At 53.8% G+C, this 15,467-nt stretch overlaps 2 protein-coding genes across 5 annotated transcripts; one reads left to right on the top strand and one right to left on the bottom strand.

Moving 5' to 3' along the window:
- Positions 1-6,711: 6,711 nt before the first annotated feature.
- CORO1A (coronin 1A) lies at positions 6,712-12,136 on the top strand. 3 transcript variants are annotated; one of them, XM_061401543.1, is made up of 11 exons: positions 6,712-6,797; positions 8,329-8,527; positions 9,691-9,813; positions 9,911-10,040; positions 10,127-10,311; positions 10,470-10,589; positions 10,781-10,885; positions 10,999-11,144; positions 11,256-11,313; positions 11,407-11,622; positions 11,923-12,136. In XM_061401543.1, exons 2-11 carry the CDS (start codon positions 8,330-8,332, stop codon positions 12,025-12,027), a joined length of 1,386 nt encoding a protein of 461 aa, XP_061257527.1. In that variant the 5' UTR covers positions 6,712-6,797; position 8,329; the 3' UTR covers positions 12,028-12,136. The 3 variants fall into 3 exon arrangements, with proteins under 3 accessions (XP_061257527.1, XP_061257528.1, XP_061257529.1); XM_061401544.1 differs by lacking the exon at positions 6,712-6,797 and adding an exon at positions 7,306-7,396; XM_061401545.1 differs by lacking the exon at positions 6,712-6,797 and adding an exon at positions 7,340-7,426.
- Positions 12,137-12,385: 249 nt separating this feature from the next.
- BOLA2B (bolA family member 2B) lies at positions 12,386-15,137 on the bottom strand. 2 transcript variants are annotated; one of them, XM_061401567.1, is made up of 4 exons: positions 15,054-15,137; positions 14,867-14,964; positions 13,406-13,474; positions 12,386-12,983 (listed from the first exon to the last, which is right to left on the bottom strand). In XM_061401567.1, the coding sequence occupies exons 1-4, from the start codon at positions 15,114-15,116 to the stop codon at positions 12,803-12,805; spliced, it is 411 nt and encodes a 136-aa protein (XP_061257551.1). In that variant the 5' UTR covers positions 15,117-15,137; the 3' UTR covers positions 12,386-12,802. The 2 variants fall into 2 exon arrangements, with proteins under 2 accessions (XP_061257551.1, XP_061257552.1); XM_061401568.1 differs by lacking the exons at positions 12,386-12,983; positions 13,406-13,474 and adding an exon at positions 14,424-14,566.
- Between the last annotated feature and the right edge of the window lie 330 nt (positions 15,138-15,467).

The raw sequence follows: 15,467 nt of genomic DNA, 5'->3' as shown, positions 1-15,467 counted from the left end.
GAGATTATTGGTGGTCGCGGCCAAGACACGTCTGTGTGGGAAGGTGGGGACAGAAGACAGACCCATGAGACTAAGTAGGAAATGCGGAAGTGTATTCAACAAGTGTAAACAGCTCTTTCAAGTAACTTGATTGTGAAGTAAGACAGAGTTGGGGAAGTGGTTTGAGGTTGCTAAGTGGAGAGAGGTTCCCCCAAAGACACAGGGGACCTCAGCTTGTTTTTAGATACTAAAGAGAGAAGGTCTGTGGAGAGGAGAATGTGGTAATGCAGGAGAAGGGGGTTAAACGATAGAGTGAGGTCACTGAAGAAGTGGGAAGGAATGTGTCCCAAGAGGGAAGAATTAACCTTGGACCCCAGGAGGACACCCACTCTGTGATGACGGTCTGTGATTGTTTATAGGAGATGAAGATGTGGTTGCTGGTGGGAGCAGAGGGGTTGAAAGAGTTCTCACCTCTTTTGTCCATCAAATTGGAGCAGTGATCGTCTCATAAAGCTGGGGAAAGTTGCTTGAGTAGATGGCTGGTGAGAAGTGGCGGCAAGGTTGGCTTAAGCCTGAGCCTATGCACAAGGCATCCTTAGGGGCCTCCCACTTAAAACCAGAATGCTTCTTGAATGTGGGTCAGGGCAGAGCCTGCAGGTGGGTGAGGACCACAACGGTGAGAAGGCCTGGGGGTCACAGGGGCAGGGTCCAGGCTATCAGAGTAATTTCTTGCAAATGAGACCCAGGCACCGCTTTACTTAAAGACTTATGTGGGAGACTTCCCTGGTGGTCCAGTGATTAAAAATCTGCCTTCCAGTACAGAGGACACAGGTTCAATCCCTAGTCGGGGAACTAAGATCATATATATATATATGTGTGTGTGTGTGTGTGTGTGTGTGTGTATGCATATATATATGCATGTGTATAGGTGCATGCTCAGTCGTGTCTGTCTCTTTTCGACCCTATGGACTGTAGCCCACCTGGCTTCTCTGTCCCTGGGATTTCCCAGTCAAGAATACTAGAGTGGGTTGCCATTTCCTTCTCCAGGGGATCTTCCCAAAGCCGGATTGAACCTGCGTCTCTTGTGTCTCCTGCATTGGGCAGGTGTGTTCTTTACCAGCTGAGCCACCAGGGAAGTTAAATCTAGAGGCTTGCTTAGTTTCTGGGTGGTGGTAATGATGACAATGATAATTTTGACAAGAATACTGCAAAGGTGATGCTACACATAAATTTATTATTTTATAGGAGGCATATAATATCTGGTTGTCCTACTTTTGATGATAAGATTCACTTTTGCTTTCCAGAATTTTGTTGTTTTCTGTGAAACATCAGTAAGAATCAGCCATAGGTATACATATGCCCCATCCCTCTTGAACCTCTCTTCATCAATTTTGTTGACAGCAACAAAATTCTGTAAAGCAATTATCGTTCAATTAAAAAATAAATATATTTTAAGAACAAACAAAATTCACTTTTGGGTTGTATTTTTTAGACAGTCATGTCTGTTGCATTGGTGATGCCATCCAGCCATCTCATCCTCTGATGCCCTCTTCTCCTTCTGCCCTCAGTCTTCCCCATCATCAGAGACTTGTCCAGTTGGTCAGCTGTTCACATCAGGTGACCAAAATATTGGAGCTTCTCCTTTAGTATCCGTCCTTCCAATGAGTATTCAGGGTTGCTTTCCTCTAAGATTGGCTGGTCTGATCTCCTTGCTGTCCAAGGGACTCTCAGGAGGAGTCTTCTCCAGCACCACAGTTCAAAGGCATCAATTCTCTGGTGCTCTGCCTTCTTTATGGTCCAGCTGTCACAACCGTATGTGACCACTGGGAAGACCATAGCCTTGACTATATGGACCTTTGTCAGCAGAGTAATGTCTCTACTTTCAGCACATTGTCTAGGTTTGTCATAGCTTTTCTGCCAAGAAGCAATCATTTTCTGATTTCATGGCTGCAGTCACCATCCACAGTAATTTTAGAGCCCAAGAAGAGGAAATCTGTCAGTACTTCCACCTTTTCCCCTTCTATTTGCCATGAAGTAATGGGGCTGGATGCCATGATTTTAGTTTTTTTAATGTTTCATTTTAAGCTGGATTTTGCACTCTCCTCCTTCACCCTCTTCAAGAGGTTCTTTAGTTCTGCCTTGCTTTCTGCCATTAGAGTGGTATCATCTGCATATCTGAGGTTGTTGATGTTTGTTGGGCCTATCTTGATTCCAGCTTGTACCTCATCATTTCTCGTGATGTTTTTAGCATATAAATTAAACAAACAGTGACAGCAGACAGCCCTGTCTTACTCCTTTCTCAATCCTCAATCAATCAGTTGTTCCATTCAGGGTTCTAACTGTTGCTTCTTGATCCGCATACAGGTTTCTCATGAAATGAATGAAAAAAGCCAGACCCATACTGTATGATTTCATCTGTATGGAACATTCTAGAACAGGCAAAGCTAGTCTATACTGACAGAAAGTAGATCAATGGTTGCTGGGGTCTGAGGGTGGGAATTGATTGTAGAAGGGTGTGAACTTTTGGGAATGATGGAAAAATCATATCTCGATAATGGTGGTAGTTACATGCGTGTGCTTGCTAAGTCGTTTCAGTTGTGTCCAACTCCCTACAACCCAGAGGACTGCAGCCTGCCAGGCTCCTCTGTCCATGGGATTCTTCAGGCAAGAATACTGGAGTGGGTTGCCATGCCATCTTCCAGGGGATCTTCCCGACCCAGGGATTGAACCTGCATCTCCTGTATTGCAGGCAGATTCTTTACTGCTGAGCAACTGGGGAAGCCTGGTAATTACATAGGTATATACATTTGTCAAAACTAATTGATCCATGTATTGTACTTAAACTGAGTGTGTTATATTGTATGGAAATAAAGATGAATTTTATTGTATGGAAATAAAGTTTATTTTAGTTTTTAAGTAATGCTGTAGTGATTAAGACTCTGTACTCCCAGTACCTGGGTTCCATCCATGGTCAGGGAACTAGATCCCACATGCCACAGCTAAAGATTCCGTAGGCGGCAACTAAAAGCTGAAATGAAGACTGATATTTCCATGTGCTGCAAGTATTAGTAAGACCTGGCACAGCCAAATAAATGAAATAAATACATATTTTTTAAATAAAAGGAAATAAAATAAGGTTACAACTCAAATGAGAAGAATCCACTCAAAATAGCCACAAAAATATAATAACACCTGTGAGGAGAAATCTAATGATATACTTTACAGAGAAAATTATAAAATTATATTAAAGGATATAAAAGACATAAATATATGGAAAAATACACTACATTCATGGATGGAAGTCTTAATATCCTTCTCAAATCAATCTGTAAAGTTAATGCAATTTTATTAAAAACTCTGAGTTGAAAAGTCTTTATCTGTTAAAAATAAATACAGTAGTACTTAAGTTGAAGTGCTATTCTGTCTGGAATTTAATAGATTCCAAGAAAATAATGTGGAAGATGGAACCAGTATTGGTTATATGTTGGTAACTGTTTCTTGTTTCTTTTTAATATTTGCTTATTTTTGGCTGCCTCGGATCTTAGTTGCAGCACATGGGATCTTTCATTGCAGAGCAAGGGCTTCTCTCTAGTTGTGGCAAATGGGCTCAGTAGTTGTGATATGCAGGCTTAGTTGCCCCGTGATGTGGAATCTTAGTTCCCTGACCAGGAATCTAACCCATGTCTTTTGAATTGGAAGGTGACTTCTTAACCACTGAACCACCAGCTAAGTCCCAGTTCAGTTCAGTCGCTCAGTCGTGTCCGACTCTTTGCGACCCCATGGACTGCAGCACGCCAGGCCTCCCTGTCCATCACCAACTCCCAGAGTTCACCCAAACTCATGTCCATTGAGTCGGTGATGCCATGCAACCATCTCATCCTCTGTCATCCCTTTTTCCTCCCACCTTCAATCTTTCCCAGCATCAGGGTCTTTTCCAGTGAGTCAATTCTTCGCATCAGGTGGCCAAAGTATTGGAGTTTGAGCTTCAACATCAGTCCTTTCAGTGAACACTCAGGACTGATTTCCTTTAGGATGGACTGGTTGGATCTCCTTGCAGTCCAAGGGACTCTCAAGAGTCTTCTCCAATACTGAAGTTCAAAAGCATCAATTCTTTGGCACTCAGCTTTCTTTACAGTCCAACTCTCATATCCATACCTGACCACTGGAAAAACCATAGCCTTGACTAGACAGACCTTTGTTGGCAAAGTATTGTCTCTGCTTTTTAATATGCTGTCTAGGTTGGTCATAAGTTTCCTTCCAAGGAGTAAGTGTCTTTTAATTGCTTGGCTGTGGTCACCATCTGCAGTGATTTTGGAGCCAAAAAAAGTAAAGTCTGCCACTATTTCCACTGTTAGCCCATCTTTTTGCCATGAAGTGATGGGACCAGATGCCATAATCTTAGTTTTCTGAATGTTGAGCTTTAAGCCAACTTTTTCACTCTTCTCTTTCATCAAGAGGCTCCACTTTCATCAAGAGGCTCTTTAGTTCCTCTTCACTTTCTGCCATAAGGGTGGTGTCATCTGCATATCTGAGGTTATTGATATTTCTCCTGGCAATCTTGATTCCAGCTTGTGCTTCTTCCAGCCCAGTGTTTCTCATGATGTACTCTGCATATAAATTAAATAAGCAGGATGACAATATACAGCCTTGACGTACTCCTTTCCCGATTTGGGACCAGTCTGTTGTTCCATGTCCAGTTCTAACTGTTGCTTCCCAGTTGATGGTAATTGGGTAACTGGGTTTTTTGTTTGTTTAAAAAAATTTTTAAGACCTTTATTTTTATTTTTAAAGATTATTTTATTTTTTAATTTTTATTTTTTGGCTGCACCACACAGCATATGCGATCCTAGTCCCCCGACCAGGGATCAAACCCGTGTGCCCTGCATTGGAAGCAGAGAGCCTTAACCACTGGATCATCAGGGACGTCTGTTAAATTTTTATTTATTATATATTTTATTCTGGCTGTGCTGAGATTTCGTTGCTGCCCGAAGGCTTTCCCTAGTTGCAGCGAGCTGGGGCTGCTTTCTAGTTGCACATGCTTCTCACTGCAGTGGCTTCTCTTGTTGTGAAGCACAGCCTCTCAGGTGCTCGGATTTCTGTAGTCATGGTGCATGGGCTTAGTTGCCCTGCAGCATATGGAATCTTCCCGGACCAGGGATCAAACCATTGTCCCCTGCATTACAAGGCAGATTCTTAACCTTACTCATCCACCAGAGAGTCCTGATTGATGGTAATTATTGAACCTGGGTGATGGGTACGCACTCTAGGGTAAGTGAGCAGTGCTGTGCACCTTATACAGGTGAGAAAGCATCGCTGAGGCATCCTGAATACCACGGAGCAAAGGTTCTCTGGGCTGACTGCATCATGTTCTACAGACCCTTTAGGGCAGGACAGACCAGAGGAGATCTTTCGGGCCTTGCTAACGAGGTTGGATATTCTGAGTTCAGCACTTCAGTCCCTCTTTACTATGGGTATCTTGCACCTTGGAAGGGCCTGTGGTCCTGTCTCCTTCCTGGCAGGTGTACCAGTCAGAACTCTTTCGGGTGTAAATGCCAGAAGTCCAACTCAAATGCATTGACTTAATTGGGAAAGGGAACCTATTAAAGGTTAAGGGATTCAGGCACAGCTTGACCAGTTACTCAAATGATGTCTAGAATATGTCTGCTCATATCTTGCATCTGCAGTCCTCTGTGTGGGCTCACTTTTCCTACATGCCAGGTAGTAGTATTAAGCACTTGCTACACTTTGGGTGAGGTGCAGAAGGCTTTCTGTTCTCATAACGTCATGAGGTGAGTCAGACGCTGTTTCAGATGGAGAAACTGAGGCTGCCGAAGGAGGTTAGGGAATCCGCCCAAGATCACTCAGGAGGTGTGACATCCGAGAGTCAAATCCATAAAGCATCTGATTCTGGAGTGGCCTTTCTTGAACCTTCACATGGCAACCTCCATGACACAGTCTCTGAACCAAAGGATGGGAATGAACCCCTTCCTCTTGAGTCTCAAGCCCAGGCTCCAGCCTCTGCTTAGTTCTTGGAGCTGTTATTTGTGCCTGTCCTTCCAGTGGGCTGAGAGCTCTTTGGAGCAGAAACTCTGACTCTTTCACCTCTATAACACCAAATTATGTCATTTGCCCCTGGGAGGCAGGCAGGGTGGGGTGCTTCTAGGTGAAGACACACCCAGAGAGGTTAAGTGACCCTCCCAAGGCCACCCATTTGTACATGTAGGGGCCTGAATAGACCCCAGGTCTCCAGGGTGCAGGTGGACACAACGTTCCCCCTCCTCTTTGCTGCCCCCCGCCACTTGTTCCCTGACTGGAGGTGGGGCAGAGAGATGGTAACACAGCCTTTGCTAAGGATGGGGGCTATACTAAGACCCACTTTGAGGGAACTGATGGGCCATTTTATGAATGCCAGGGAAAGGATGGCGAGTAGGCTGGGGGTGGGCTGGAGAAGGGAAGAAGGAACAGGCTATTTTTGCATATTTGACATTAAAAAAGTGCAGATTAGATTCTCAGCGACTGGCCAGCAGCATCTGTTTTGGTTTGGAATTGGCAGCTGAGGCGCTGAGCGCCGCGGCGGGAAGGGAGGGGAGGCTGCGGGCTGGTGGGCGAGGCGGCGCCTCGGCGGAGGGAAGGGCTCTCCCCTTTAAGAGCTCCGCCCAAAGGGGCGCTGCCACCCCTGAGGAGGCGGGCGCCGCCGCTTCTCATTCATTGTCTTGACAAGAGCATCCTCCGCGGACGGTCTCAGGCTCCGCCGGCTCCTTCCTCCTCCTCCTCCTCGCCCTCCTCCGTCTGGGGGGTCGCTCATCTCTCCGCCGCAGGTAAGGCTGGAGCCCGGCGACCCGGGCTCGGCATCGCTGCCCTGGGCCACCTGTGGGGCAGGCGAGAGCTTGGCAGAAGCCGGCCGTGGGGGTGGACAGACTGTCAGAGCCGCTGGCTCTGAGGTGGGGACGGGGCCCGTCCACGCCCCGCGTGGAGGGACTCGCCTGAGCGTGTGGGTGCGCGTGGGAGGGTCCACCCGTGTGTCCCAGAGCTCCGTGAGGGGGCGAGGGTTAGGGACCACGCAGCCAAGATGGAGGTGGGGGAGCCCGGGGGTCAGGACACCCGCCGGCCGGCCTCTCCCCAGAACGGAGTCTTTGGGGTGGCGGTGAGGGGCAGGGTGGGGTGAGCCCAGTAGCTGCCCTGAGCTTGGAGACAGGAAGGGGTTGAGAGCAAAACAAGAAAAGGCCAAGTTCCCCTTTCCGTGGTTTCCGGGGCCTGGTACCTGCGGTGGGGGAGGAGGCAGGGTGGGGCGATGGCTTCCTGTCTCCCAGCCTCCAATTTGGGGCTCCCCTGTTCCCAGACCCCGGCTTCCCTCCTGGACGGGTCCCCTGCCCCCAGCCAGCTCCTCTCACAGGCGCCTCATCCGCTTTCTGGACAGGTGGATCCACAAGCCTCCTCCAGTCCCAGGGTGGGTGAGGGTGGCGGGAGCTCCAAGGGAGAAGGGCTAGGCACGAGGGAGGCAGTGGAGGAGAGGCCGTGGGACCCCCACACCAGGCTGGCAGGAGATGCTTTGGGGCCCCAGCATGGGGCCTGGAGCCTGGAGAGCCAGAGGCAGGTCCCTTGGCTCTGCTCGCTGTCCACCCAGCCGTGGAGGAAAATCGTTCTCGCTACACCTCCAAGAAGTGAGCACCGGCTGCTTCCTTCCTGTGGATGGCTTCAGTGGGGTGGAGAAGGCACTTAAGGGCACCTGCTTAAGTTGGGGCAAGAAGATGAGGTGTGAGAAGGAGGAGATGCTGGGACCCCAGCCATCTGCCTGCTTCTGGTGCCGAGACCCGCTGGGGAAGCCCTCCGGCCACGAGGGACATGCCTCCCAGGCAAACCCACATGCCATTTCACTCCATGTGTCCAGCCTGGGCCTAGAGGTGGGGAGGGCCCCTGCCTTTTAGGCGACTCCTCATGTGGGTGTGAGGTCTGGACGCTGAGGCTGAGTGCACCCTCCAAGCTGTTGTCCTGAGGCCCTGGAGGGTGGCCCATCAGAGAGGATGGGCCCTGTGTCTGTCAGCCAGTCCGTGGTCAAGTTGGCACTAGGTGCTACCCCTCACCCCAGGCTCTGCTGTGGAGGCCGAGGGTACGGAAGCCAGGCCTGGGATGGGTTGAGACGGTGGGCCTTGCAGGTCAGCCAGGGATGAGGAGGGGTGGGCAAGGCATGTATAAGGGTAGCCGGATGTCAGTGACAGAGGAGAGCGGCAGGGAAGTTAGCTGAGACCATGACCGCCAGACTGAGGGGTGGGTGTCCTGGGAGAGATGGGGGCCACTGGAAGGTCAGGGTTGACCTGAGGTGAGAAAAGCTTTTCATCCCTCTTTCACCAGGATGAGCCGGCAGGTGGTCCGTTCCAGCAAGTTCCGCCACGTGTTTGGACAGCCGGCCAAGGCTGACCAGTGCTATGAGGATGTGCGCGTCTCACAGAACACCTGGGATAGTGGCTTCTGTGCTGTCAACCCCAAATTCGTGGCCCTGATCTGTGAGGCCAGTGGGGGAGGGGCCTTCCTGGTGCTGCCCCTGGGCAAGGTGAGCCCCTGGAGCCCTGGGGACAGGTCCTTCTCCTAAGGGGGCCTCAGGTCACTAGTGGCTCCCTGGCGGCCCCGATGAGGTGACTGTCACCCAGCCATCCCGGGCCGCAGTGCTGTCCCCTGCAAAACCGGGTTGAGCCACATGAACCTTACGCTTCCTGCAGCGCCTCCATGCAGCGCTCGGATGGAGCTGAAGCTCAGGGTAGGGGGTGACACGGGAAGTGCCAAATAGCAAGTCCTGCAGACCCAGGATTAGCCCTCCCAAGTCTCAGCCTGGAGCTTTCTCCTGCACAGAGAGAGGCCTGGGATGGGGTCTGGGCGGGCCCAGCAGTGCTCTTAGGGTTTGGAGGGACCTCCCTGAGCCCCTGGGAACCCAGCGAGCTCAGTGGCTCCCAGCTCACAGGCAGGGATGAGGTAAGAGACCCTCTCCCCGGCCCCAACCCTGGTCTCCCTCAAATCCTGCCCTCCCTGCTGTCTGCGGACCCCCCCGCCCCAGCACACTCCCGTGCTCTTGGGGGGTGAGACAGGAAGGGGAGATGGGCCCTCAGTTGTTACCTTAAAAGGCCCGATGGAAACATAGAGAAGAGGAAGTGGTTGTCGGAGTAAGAGCTGGGCCCGCGCTTCACACAGGAAACCCTGCTGTAGCAGCCGTCCCCGGAAGCAGCCATTTTAAACCCGTTATAACAGACTTCCCCATCCTTGTCCTTTCGTGGGGACCTGTTCCCACAGGCCAATCATTCACACACGCTTCCCTGGGGAGCCCCAGCCCTGATATAACCACACCCTCAGCCTGTCTCATGCTGGGGACCCTGGCCTGTCGTGCCATGGAAGAATCTGGGGTGGTGGTGAGGGTGGGGGTACCAGGCCCCAGGACATGGATAAGAAGCTGAGATGGAGCTGGCAGGAGCTTGGCCAGGGTCTGACAGAGGGGCAGGACCAAGCCCGCATGTCCATCCTGCGCTACCTGTGGCCAGCCCTCTGAGTTGCCCAGACAGCTCTGGGACTGGGGAGGAGCCCCAAATGCTCCCACCCTAGGCCCCTCTCTGCCTCCCAGGGACCCCACAACTTTCCCCTCTGTGCCTCTCTGAAGGGGCGTGGGGAGGTGGGATTGGGTTTAGAGGGCCAGAGCACCTCCCTCAGAAGCCCCGCTGTGTCCTCCAGACTGGCCGTGTAGACAAGAATGTGCCTATGGTCTGTGGCCACACGGCCCCGGTGCTGGACATCGCCTGGTGCCCACACAATGATAACGTCATTGCCAGTGGCTCCGAGGACTGCTCCGTCATGGTGAGTGTAGGGGGGACCCAGGGGCCAGGAGGGGGCTCAGGCACTAGAGCTGATGTTGGGTGCCACCAAGACTCGCTCGCTCGCCTCTTCTCTGCAGGTGTGGGAGATCCCCGATGGGGGCCTGACGCTGCCCCTGCGGGAGCCTGTCGTCACCCTGGAGGGCCACACCAAGCGCGTGGGCATTGTGGCCTGGCACCCCACGGCCCAGAACGTGCTGCTCAGCGCAGGTGCCAAGGGGGAGATGCGGGGAGGGCTGGCTACCTGATAGTGAGGGGGGAGGCTCCTGGCTTCTGACACTGGGGACATCACCCAGGTTGCGACAATGTGATCCTGGTGTGGGACGTGGGCACGGGGGCGGCCGTGCTGACGCTGGGCTCCGACGTGCACCCGGACACCATCTACAGCGTGGACTGGAGCCGAGATGGCGCCCTCATCTGTACCTCCTGCCGTGACAAGCGAGTCCGCATCATTGAGCCCCGAAAAGGCACCATAGTAGCTGTGAGTTGCCTTGACCTTTGACCCTAGGAGCTTAATCCCCCCCACCCCCCACCCCTGATGAGGCTCCCTTAGATGCTGCCCTCTCCAACTCCCAGCTGGGGCCTGGCCCTTAGAGGGTGTGTGCGGATGCCTGACTGGTCCCCTCCCTTTCCTTCCAGGAGAAAGACCGTCCCCATGAGGGGACCCGGCCCGTGCGTGCCGTGTTTGTATCCGATGGAAAGATCCTGACCACAGGCTTCAGCCGCATGAGCGAGCGGCAGGTGGCACTGTGGGACACGGTGAGTACTGGGCACAGACCAGGTTTAGTACCCTCTGCCCCGCCACGTGCCTGGCTGGAAGGGCAGGGCCTGTTTACCCACCATGAGATGGGGGTTTCCGCTGGTTGGCCTCTCAGCCCCGGGCCCCACTCCTCCAGTGGTGGAGTCCTGACATGGCCCGGCTCATGGTTGTCTCTTGCCCATCTCTACAGAAGCACCTGGAGGAGCCACTGTCTCTGCAGGAACTGGACACGAGCAGTGGTGTCCTGCTGCCCTTCTTTGACCCTGACACCAACATCGTCTACCTCTGTGGCAAGGTGACCCCGCTGGGCAGGGGGTCAGGGGAGTGAGGTGGGCAGGGGGACTTAGAAAGGACCACAGCTGGAGGCATCTGCTGGTGTTGACCCTCCCATGCACCTACTGCCTGCAGGGGGACAGCTCTATCCGGTACTTCGAGATCACCTCTGAGGCCCCGTTCCTGCACTATCTCTCTATGTTCAGTTCCAAGGAGTCCCAGCGTGGAATGGGCTACATGCCCAAACGTGGTCTGGAGGTGAACAAGTGTGAGATTGCCAGGTGACTGCCCCTGCCCCTGACCTGAGTGCACTCCTTGAGCAGCGCTGACCCCCATGCTGACCTTTAGTCCCAGCCATGCTGTGGGCACTGCTCACCTTCCCGTTTCCACAGATTCTACAAGCTGCACGAGCGGAAGTGTGAACCCATTGCCATGACGGTGCCTAGAAAGGTGATGCTCCCAGGTCCCCCCTCAGGCTCTCGGAGTGGTCGGGTGGTGGGTGGCCTGAGCACTCTCTTAACCAGTCCTGGCCTTGCCCCACAGTCGGACCTGTTCCAGGAAGACCTGTACCCGCCCACTGCAGGGCCTGATGCTGCCCTCACGGCTGAGGAGTGGCTGGGGGGTCGGGATGCTGGGCCCCTCCTCATCTCCCTCAAAGATGGCTACGTGCCCCCCAAGAGCCGGGAACTGAGGGTCAACCGGGGCCTGGACACTGGGCGCAAGAGGACGACACCTGAGGCCAGTGGTGCTCCCAGCTCGGTGAGAGGCAGATGGGAGCCTGGGAACCAGGGCAGGAAGGTGGGGTAGGGCAGGGGCTGCTACTGATGTGGTCACTGACCCAGTGGAAAGAGGCTGGCGTTTGGGGGCAGCCACATACACAATATTGGGGATCCTTTTGGGGCTGGGAGTGGATAATCCTGAGGCCTCAGGAAACAGGTTCCAGGCTTATAGGCCTGCAGTTCTCTGGATGAGGCAAAGGGGTCCAAGCCCTGGGGGCTCATGGGAGGCGGCCTAGTGGCCCAGGAGGGGCTGGGGCTAATGCTGCCTGGGGTTCCCCAGGATGCCATATCCCGGCTGGAGGAGGAGATGAGAAAGCTCCAGGCCACGGTGCAGGAGCTGCAGAAGCGCTTGGATAGGCTGGAGGAGACAGTCCAGGCCAAGTAGAGGACCATCGGCTGGGGCCGACAGCCTCGCCTCCCTCCCTTCCATTCCCACTCCTCAGGCCACAATGGCGGATAAAAAAATAATAATAAAATGGCTTTATTTTCTGGTACCTCGCAGACTCTGATGACTAGTCAAGGGGATGCTGGGTATGCTGAACTGACCTGCCTTGTGCTTCCCTCTCCATAGCCTTGATGAGCCTGACCCCTGGCAAGGGGCTGGAGAGATGCCTCTAGATGACCCTAGACCAGTGGTCCCTGAGATTTTTGGCTCCAGGGACTGGTTTCATGGAAGACAATTTTTCCATAGATCAGGGGGGTGGGGGTGGGCTGGGGGATGGTTCAGGCATGACTCAAGTGCGTTCCATTTAGTGTGCACTTTATTTCTATTATTACTACATCAGCTCCATCCCAGATCATCAGGCAGCAGATCCCGGGGCCTGGGAACCCCCGCCCTCTGCAGATAGGAACAGGCCTTTGGGGGGCAGGGGGGAGCCACCCTGTGCTGACACGGGTGGGGAGCCTGCTCTGCTTTCCAGCCGGTAGGTCTGAGCTGCTCAGGGCTCTAGCCTGGATGGCGCCTCAGTCATTCTCATGTTTACCCCCCAGTCTGCCTTTGCTAGTCAACCACAGCATCAGCTGTCCTGACCCTGCTGCTTGGGGAAATGAAGCAACCAGCGCTTACATGACAGCTGTCAAGCTGTAGGCCCAAGGGATCAAAATAAGGGGTTCTTTGTAGGGAGGAAGCTTAGGCCCAAAATAGTGGGCCCGACCTTAGTTTACAAGTGAGGAAACTGAGGGGCAGAGCAGGAGAGGGCAGATCCTGAGTTATGACACAGTCTTCCGTCCAGTTCAGAGCCTTTCCTGCACCGTGCGGCTGCCACTTGAGCCTTGTCGGTGGCTTCTGCCTGGGCCTGGCCTCTATAAGAGGGACCTGTATTGGCAAGGAGTGGAGAGGGGCTTGGGGGAAGGGGGGTTGGAAGTCGGTTTTTGATGGCCAACTTAGCAGGTGACCCCCTGAGCTGGGACACAGGGTTATTGATGATGGGTGTCCTGGCCACAGCAGGGCTTCGTTCATCCGTGCAGGGACCAGCAAGGAGGAAATGTCCCATGTGAACCTCTACTCCCCTTGGGCTTGCCATACAAATGTCCCTGTCTGCCCACTTGAGCCTCAGTCTCTATGTAAGCCATGTGACCCTGGGCAAGTCCCTTTTCTCCAGGCCTCCGTTGCTCATCTATAGAAAGGGTAGGGATTCTGCCACAGCTCTGTGAACACGGGGGGTGGATCCAATCAGGGGTGTGGCATAGAGAGAAGCAGAGCATCTGGAGCTGGAGCCTGAGCCTAACCTCCCCACCCCCACCCTACCAACACACACACACACAATGCGATGTTGGGCTCTCCCAGTGAAGCAGACTTGCGAGTAGTTACCAGTTCTCCTGGTCCAGGGAAACTGAAAAAAAAAAAGTTCAGGAAAGGATCCCTGGAACTCAGAAAGGTTAGCCCCTACTCACCATGACTCCTAGCTCCGAGGAGCTAGAGAAACAAGAGAGAGAGGTGGTGGGGGGGGGGGGGGGGCGGTGTGTGTGTGACAGTAATTTAGGGGCCAAGAAACTGGCCTTGAAAACAGAGGAACAGGGTGGGTGGGATGGTTGAAACCCACAATTTCTCTCCCCCAAAGAGCCCTGGCCCCAATTAGGACACTTGCTATTCCTCTTGGGTCGTGGAGACCTTGTCTGTGTAAGGCCTAGGCAACCCTGTCACCCGTGTTGACACCAGGGCATCACCTGCCCCAATTGTGTGGCTCTGGTGACCTTACTTTCCTGCTGTAACCCTACCCCTATGCCCAGCCCACCTCTCCATCCCAGAAAAACCTCACCCCGGGGGCAGCTGTGGCCACATCAAGCCCAGGACCAAAGGGTCACTGGACCTTCTCCAGGGGCCAGAAAACACCAGCATTCCAGGCGCTGGGAAGGCCCTGCTGGGGGACCAGGTTCCTGAGGCTGTGGAGGACTTGTAGGGGGCGTGTGGAATCCTCTATTATGCTTTGACATTGGAGTGATATACTGGGAGGAAGGAGAGGTTTGCAAGTTTCCCAGGGTCCTGAAACCTTGGGCACTTTCTCATCTGTGTATTTTGAAAGAGGACTGAACAGAATGCCCAGAAATGGTCAAAGAATGGGGGGTTGGGTGAGTATTGGAAGTATCCAAGGAGTCCACGAAGGCCCACGCCGGAAGGGACTTTAAAGACAGACGTTTCACTTTATAAGTAGGGACACAGGCCTATGTGTGGAGAGGGACTTGTCCAAAGTAAAACAATGGAGAGTGGAGGGCAGGGAGAAGCCAGGCCCTAGACCCAGCCTCTGCACACCTCCCATACACACAACACACTGACACAGAAGCTGGCCCTGATACATAATTTAATGCGTGTGCAGGTCCGGGTCCCTTATTTCTGCTGCTCACGGGCCCACTGCTCTGGGGTCAGGGTTTTCTGCTCAAAAGCGTGAATGTGCAGGAGCTCTTCTGCTAGGCAAGTGTTCACAAGCCTGGGAGAGAGATGGGGTTAGAAATGGGCAGGCTGGGGCCTGGGTCGCAGTCCCTGAAGCTAGGGTCTGCCGGGAGACTGGAGGGGTCCCCCAGGTTGTAGTCCCCGGGACCTGGGAACAAGAGAGGTAGAGGGCTTAAGTCTCAATATTTGATGCTGGGGCCACGAAGGCGGGATCCCTGGGGTGGTGGTCTGTGGTTGGGCCGCATGGATGGGAGTGAGAGTTAAGGTTTCAGGAAGCGGCCCGGTATGTGGTCCCAGAGCTGGGGCCGCGCTGAAGAAGGTGTTCCCGGAATCTCACCGGTGTCTCTGAAGCAGCGGCTTCCCCTCGAATTTGGCCGACACCACGAGGACTCGGAAGCTGGACGCGCAACGGTTGGGAGTCGTGTCCTCCACTTCCTATGGGGCAGAATGGCGTGGATGGTGCCAAGTCCGCCCCCCAAGAGCCCTGTTCCCCTCGTTGGACGAGCTCAGGCCGCTCAACTCACCACGTGCTCCGCTTCCAGGTCCCGCTGCAGCTTCTCCCGGAGGTACTCGGCACTGAGTTCCATTGTGGCAGCCCAGGGAGGGTGGCAGCCCACCGGGGATGGGACCCCAGTTCTGACCCCAGCCACACTGCTTCCGCCCTTACTGGCGCCACTTCCGCTGAGGCACCTACTTCCGCCCTTACTAAGACGTCCGTAAACTCAGCACTTCCGCCCTATCCCAAGCCCAGTTTTCCAACTGCCTTCGGTTTCCGCTCCTGTCAGAGTCAGCATGAGGCTCCAGCAGACTCTAATCGGTACCCGCCGCCTGAACAGCAACCCGGGTTCTGTGCGCTGGTTTGGACACCCTAGCTCCAACTAGGAGAGGGTGCACGAGTTTGCATTGCTGTGACTTCTAGGGTACCTCGGGATAGCTCC

This window comes from Bos javanicus, chromosome 25 (genome assembly GCF_032452875.1).
Source record: "Bos javanicus breed banteng chromosome 25, ARS-OSU_banteng_1.0, whole genome shotgun sequence".
NCBI lineage: Eukaryota > Metazoa > Chordata > Mammalia > Artiodactyla > Bovidae > Bos > Bos javanicus.
Note: the sequence above shows the minus strand (reverse complement) of the source record. Positions and strands in the feature narration are given on the sequence as shown.